Genomic DNA, 7,062 nt, shown 5'->3' on the forward strand with positions numbered 1-7,062 from the left:
ACAAAGTATACCGACTGTGGCAATTGCGATATATAATCAACATTTGTTACAAAAGTCAAAATAGGGTTATTCCAATGATTTTTTGCTATTTTACGACATATGTCAAATGTCACAAAAATCCTATTTTGTTGTAGTGACTCTTTATGATTCTATGCCCATGTTCAGCTATATAGGGTGGTGCTAGGTAGCATGTGAAGTAGTGTTTAATGGAGCTTGACTTTTGCAAGTGGATGGATTGGAACCTCAAGTTTCTCTCCACTCAATCTAGCAAGTCACTACAAGAGTTAAGATTTTTAGTGACAATATTTTTATATCACCCGGTTATTTTGCCATAAATATTAAGTTTTTGTGTCAAAAAAAAAAGTAATAGACACTATTGTTTAGCTTAATTATGATAACTTATGTTTTTATCACTATTATAATGATAATTGTGACAATTTAGTATATATCACAATTAAATTTTCACAATTAATAAATTAATGGTGACAATTTCTTGTGTTCAATTTTAGTTGCTAAAAGCATATAAGATTTAATGTCAAAAATTTTTTGATGAGAATGATGTGTACTTCTGACAAGAAATATTGTCGTCACTATAATTTTTTATTTATTGTGACGAAAATGTTCTCCTCAACATATATTTTTTGTTACAACAATTTTGTCACAAAAATTTAACCATTTAGTGTCCACTAAATATTTCCACAAAAATTAAATTTCTTAACCATATCATTGAGTTTTTTATGCTAAAAAAAATAATTGACACAATCATTTGGATTAGTTGTGACATCTAATTATTTTGTCACTATTACAATTTCAATTATGACAATTTAGTATCCATCACAATTATACATCTTACTTTTTGTGTCGATAATTTTATATACAAAAAAAAATTCAAATACATTGTATATATGTAGTAGTAAAATTATATTGTTAATAAAATATCAAAAAGTCTATTTTATCCTTCCCAATCTCAAAAGTTATGTATAGATTTTTTTAAGCAATTATATATAAAATTTAAAAGGTTTTTAAACTTAAAATTTAATTTGATTTTATCCATCAAACAAAATTATTATTTATAAATACTTCAAAATAACCTATTGGACACTAAAAAATTTTGTTCTATTAAGCCAAAATATTAACCTATTAAAACATTTAAAAGTAATTATGCCAAAATACTAAATCATCATCATCGCATTGGTGTAGCCCCAGTTAGGGGTGGCAATAATCTGTCCGGACCCGCCGGCCCGGTTTTGTCCGGCCCGGAATAAAAAGGGTTTGGACATAAGGTTTTCAAATCGCGGGCTCGAGTCCGGACATGGCTTCGTTGTCCGGATTTAAATCCGGGCCGGTCCGGACATAGAAATTCGGACAACCCTAGCCCTTTTAACCCATAAAACTTTAAAAAGCCCTCACAACCTTACGCCCATTTGTTTTTAAGTCCCATTCTTCTAAAAACTTTAAACATCTATTGTTTTCTATTAAGACTTAGATTTTTTTCTATAATTTGAGTTGAGTTTTGGATTATTAATGTTGCATTTAATGTGAATTAAATTATTTTTGTAGAATTTAATATTTGAGCGAACTTAAAAATAAGTTATAGAATTCGGACAAATTTGGACATCCGGATAACCCGGTTTTAAAATAAACCGGGTTTGGACATACCAAGTTTGTCCGGATTTAAAACCGGGCCGGGTCCGGACACAAGTTTTTCTATTTATATTAGTAGTTGTCCGGACCCGGTTTTGTCCGGACCCGAATTTTTGCCACCCCTAGCCCCAGTATCTACAATGCGAAGAAGAATATTTCCATATATATATATATATATATATATATATATTCATCAATAATTTACCAAATAAACAACTATTTTTCTCATAAAAATACTAAAAGTAACAAAAAAAATATTAAAAAAATAATAAAAATATAGGCCTAGCTTTCTCCAATTTAGTTTTAATATATTAAGTAAATTATGCTTGTACTACAAGAATTACGACATTATGGTTTTTTCTGTAACTATCAATCATTTTGTCACAAATATGATATTTTTTGTGATAAAAACAATTTAATTAACACTATTGTTTCAGTTGATTGTGATGATTTTTTTGTCACTAAAATTATTATAATTGTGATTGTTTAAGATCTCTCACAATTACATTGTCACTATTAATATACCTTTAGTGTCGTAAATAATATTTTCATTTGTTATAACGAAAGTGTTCTTCGCCGATGGTCATTGTATTTTTTATTTTTTTGTGATCACATTTTTTGTCACAAAAAATTCAACTATTAATATCTACTAATTATTGTCACAAAAAAAAACCCTAAAGTATGTTTAACATATTTTAGGATCAAATTCGATATGTGTGTCTATATATACATAACAGTTTTTAAAAAAAAAACTATTCAAATTTTAAAAATATTTGTAAAAATATGAGATAAAATCAATGTAAAAAAATATTCTCCAATTCATTGTTTTGCAAGTTGTTATTGTTTACCCAATCCTCAAAATTTATATTTTAAGAGATAAAAAAACAATTTTTTTAATTTAGATTATGCCTAAATATATAAATTTTTTTAAAAAATTAAAATTTAAAAAGATATATATCCTTAATGAACTTAACATATAAAAGGAGTCAAGCTTCGAGTAATTATGTGCTTATGGAGATTGATGGCAATGGTTCTGTTTCATTTTATTCGAAGGATTAAAGTGACTTAACTAGCTCTTGATGTAAAGGTAGATGTTATTGATGGTCAAAAGGTATATATTATTGACTTAACAAGTGCTTATTTTTTTTTTCTTAAATTATTTTGCTTACTTTATGAAATGGATAAGAAATAATTATTTTTTTCTTTATAATACTAAACTTACCAATTAGATTTCTCAATTCAGTTGCCCTCCGTACAATATGAACTTTAGTTTGAAAAGCTTATTTTATAAAAATAATATATTTTATTCATCAAATACTTCATACATTGATGAGATCATGACCGACAATCATCGCTATCTTTCTAGTCGATCTGACATCAAATTAAAATTCCATACAGTAACAAACTTTTGACTTGAATAAACAGTGAGTAAACAACATCACAATTACATGATCAACCTAAAACCAAAGCTCATGCTCAAATTCTCCATCAAGGGCAGCTAACGAAATCCTTAATAGCATGAATGAGCTCCTTAGTACGCTGAGCAGTAACAGGGTCAGAATCAACAGCCATCTTATTCAAGTAAAACGAATGGCTCATACCTTCACTGACCAACTCCTTCACCTTCTTCCCGGCCTTTTTCATGGCTTCACAATACTCATAATTCGTGTCTCTGATCAAATCCTTATCAGCAACGCACACCATGAACGGCGGCAATCTCAGGTTCTCCATCGCCGGCGCCGCCGTCCCCATCGGACAAGTGTAGGGTGGTCCTTGGTTGCCCCTTCCGGCAAACCCTAATGCCAAGAACTTATCAAGCATGTCCAAAGTTAAGAACGGATCCTGCTTCATTTCTAGCTCAGACTTGCTCCGTGTTGCTCTGACAAACCCTGGGTGGATTGGTATAGCTCCGGCGAGCTTCACCGGAGACCAGAACTCATCTGTTTCATTGCCGGCTAGAGCTGCCACCTCATGGACAAGGTTTCCACCGGAGCTGTCTCCGATGAGGAGGACACGTGAGAAGTCCAGTGATGAGAAGAGAGGGTCAGAGTTTTGGTTTTTTGATATCAATCGAAGACGAAGAAGCGCGGAAAAAGAGTCATAGATCTGGGCGGGTAGCCGGTGTTCTGGTGCCAGAGAGAGCTCGACGGAGAAAATGGCTGCAGGGATTGCTCCGGCGAGGCGAGAGTAGAATTGATGGTACATGTACCAACTGTTGTGGCTTATGCAAAAACCACCGCCGTGGAAGTGGAGGAGGATGGGGAGGAGAGTGCCGGCGGGGAGGTATAGCCGGAGGTTGGGTTTTCCGGGGAGATCATGAACGGTGACGTTGTCGGCGTTTGGAGTGGGTGAAGGAGGGATGGAGGACATGAGGAAGAGGGCTTCAGGAGGACCTGTCCAAGTACGGTCGACGGTACCGTCGTCGAAGAGACGGAGCCAGCCGGAGACTTCATCGATGACGGTCTTATCAGTGGAGGTTGAGTTGAGGTTCTTGGTATCAATGGTGGTCATTTTGATGGAGTTTTATGGTTTGGGAAAGGTGGTGGAGGTGAGGGTTGGAACTTGGAAGTTGAAGGTGGAGGCCTTTTTGTAGTTGGTTTGGCAGGTTTAGGGTTTGATGTTATCGTGCAATGAAGTTTTGGGGTACTTTCTTTTGGCGTGCTTGTTAGTCTTTTGATATTAAAAATATTTATTTATTTATTTATTTTAATCATTAATGCATCTAGGGACCATGTGTAAATAATCTCTCACAGAGTCACAATTGATATTTCTACCATTTGAATTAACTCTATTGGTAAAAATATATATTTTTTAATATATATTAAGAATATTTATTATTTTTAGATTTTTTTTTTTAATTCATGTGAGGTATTTGGAGAAAGTGATTTAACATGAGATGAGTGGTTTGATTTTAAGATAGATTTTTAAGAAGAATTAATACTTGAAAAATAATTTAGAAAAAAAAAACAATTAGTTTAGCATTTGTTAAAAATATTAATTGTTTTTGCCTGAAGTAAAGGTTGATTTTAGTTTGTATTATTTATTTATTTATTTTTCTCATAATCATACTTTGATATTGTTAAGGGTATCATTATTTTATTATAAGAGTGATCTGGAGAATTTTTTTTTTTTATATGCGGTAGAAAGTATTTATTAATTGTTGGTCTTTTCTAAGGACTTGGGAATTAATATGTAGTTATTTAATGTGTTTCTAATTTAATAGCATGGTAACTTTTGACCAGTTGATGTTCTAACTTCTAAATTTATCAATACTTTCGTCTCTACGAAAAGTCGTCTTTTCATTTTTGTTTTTTTAAGACCAAATGACAATCACACTAGGAGTTTATATATATATATATATATATATTATAATAACTGTGATGTTAGCCAATTAGTTTATGGAAACAGGTAGATATGATCAACCCCTTGCACAGGAGAAAAGTCTTCTTTCTACTTTAAAGCAAAAATAAATATTTTAATTCTTTTTTAAATAAGCATAACCCTTTCACATCAAAAACCAAAATTATTAAAAAAAAATAAAAAAGATCTCCTACTTAATGCTCAAGTTAGTACTCAGATATACTATTGTGCGGTTGAAACCAATTTAGTTAGATTAGACAACAAGTATCTCCAACCCAACACCCAAATCCTAAATTTGGGGTGGGATTTGGGTGTAGAGTACTTTAACCCACACCTAAATCTTACCCCAAATTTAGGTTTTACAACAGTGTAACCCCAAAGTCCCACATTATTTCTTATTTTTTAATTATATTTTTTATATTTTTTATTATTGTAGTGGAAAATATAAAATTATTAATCCATTAATATAATTATAAGTAGTTATTTATAATATTAATTTGTGTGTAATTAATTAATAATCAATAATAATTATTATTTAATTAATAAATAAAATTGTTAATTATTAATATATAATAAATTTATAAAACAGGAATTGTTGAAATTTTATTGAAAATAACCTTAATAAAAGCTAATACAATATAAAAACTAATTAAATTAAAACTAATATTCTGGTAAATCACTAGCACTTCCGGCTATATTATCGAAATAGCTTCCAAATGGTTTATGGTTTCAATGTAAAATATCTAATTAAAATAATTTTCTGTTGTTAAAATTGTAATTAATTATGTGTTTAGATACTAAATATTTTCATGCTATATTAAAAAATAATTTCATTGTTTATTGAAATAATTAAGAAATTCAAATTTTAATTTTTAAATAAATTAAAAAATATAGTTGTACAATTTTTTAAGTTATATTTTTTATAAATTATTTATAAATTGTAATTAATGTTTAATTAATTTATTGTTAAAATGATTAATTTCAAATATCTTTATTAAATAATAATAAAATAATATATGAAAGAATATTATAAGAATATTTTTTTTGGAGTAAAATTTGAGATTTGTGGTTGGAGTAAAATTTTCTGTAGCAAGACCAAATTTGAGATTTGGGATAGAGATTTGGGATTGTGGGTTAGAAATGGTCTAAAACAAATGATGCCATGATAATTATGCATTTTTTCAGTTCAGTTTAAACTTTTCCAATTCAAATTGATTTTAGACTTCTTTTAATTTGAGATAAAGAAAGTTTGCACATGCCTTTCATCATATGAAATCTTGACAACTCCATTAATAATAATAATAATAATAATAATAATAATAATAATAATAATAATCTCTCAATTGTTAACAAACACTTAAAATATGAATACAAAGTGCTTTGACATTTTAATTTAATTTAAATTTAAAATATGCAAAAGAGTAAGGAGTAATTTGTAAAAAAGGGTGTCCAAGCTTATCACCACATATGGAAAAGAGGGTGAGCTAACCAGCATAACCTCGTTCATGTTTAGGGCAAGAGTGATGGTGCAAGCATGAACACCTCGTCAAAAGAGTAAGAGAAAGGTAATTTGTAATTTTAATTTAATTTAAATTTTAAAATAAAAAATTCTGTTGATGATTTGGTAAATTTGGAGGAAGTTTTGGAGAATTAAAAAGAGTTGGACTTCCTCTATTATATATATATATATATATTTGAAGGAAAACTCGGTAGCCGTAGATATGGAAGATAATTGAAGGCACACCACATATGAAACAACGAGGTACTTGCTTTCATGGTCGGCACACTGATTTTTTAGCCAAAAAGTCTGAAGTCCAAAAGGAAAAAGTAGAATTGGTCCTGAGACTGCTTTACCACTTTCTCCGGGACACTTCCCATTCACTTGCAATGAAATGAACAAGAAATGGACTTTGATTTTCTGTTCACTTGAACATTCACATGATCAATAAAAACATAGACTCATTAAATAAACTAAAATGGATTTTTCAAATTGAAGTGACTTTGGTACTTGTGAATTATGTTTTATTTTAATTAGTTATTTATTTTAAAACTTCGGAA

At 29.9% G+C, this 7,062-nt stretch overlaps 1 protein-coding gene across 1 annotated transcript; it reads right to left on the reverse strand.

The window, feature by feature from the left end:
- Positions 1 to 2,930: 2,930 nt before the first annotated feature.
- Positions 2,931 to 4,222, reverse strand: LOC120264532 (probable carboxylesterase 15). Its single transcript, XM_039272351.1, has one exon. It carries the CDS (start codon positions 4,153 to 4,155, stop codon positions 3,133 to 3,135), a length of 1,023 nt encoding a protein of 340 aa, XP_039128285.1. The 5' UTR covers positions 4,156 to 4,222; the 3' UTR covers positions 2,931 to 3,132.
- Positions 4,223 to 7,062: the final 2,840 nt, after the last annotated feature.

This window comes from Dioscorea cayenensis, chromosome 7, assembly GCF_009730915.1.
Source record: "Dioscorea cayenensis subsp. rotundata cultivar TDr96_F1 chromosome 7, TDr96_F1_v2_PseudoChromosome.rev07_lg8_w22 25.fasta, whole genome shotgun sequence".
NCBI lineage: Eukaryota > Viridiplantae > Streptophyta > Magnoliopsida > Dioscoreales > Dioscoreaceae > Dioscorea > Dioscorea cayenensis.

Coding starts and splice junctions, on each gene's coding strand:
- LOC120264532 (XM_039272351.1), bottom strand. CDS start 4,155: ATGACCACCATTGATACCAAGAACCTCAACTCAACCTCCACTGATAAG.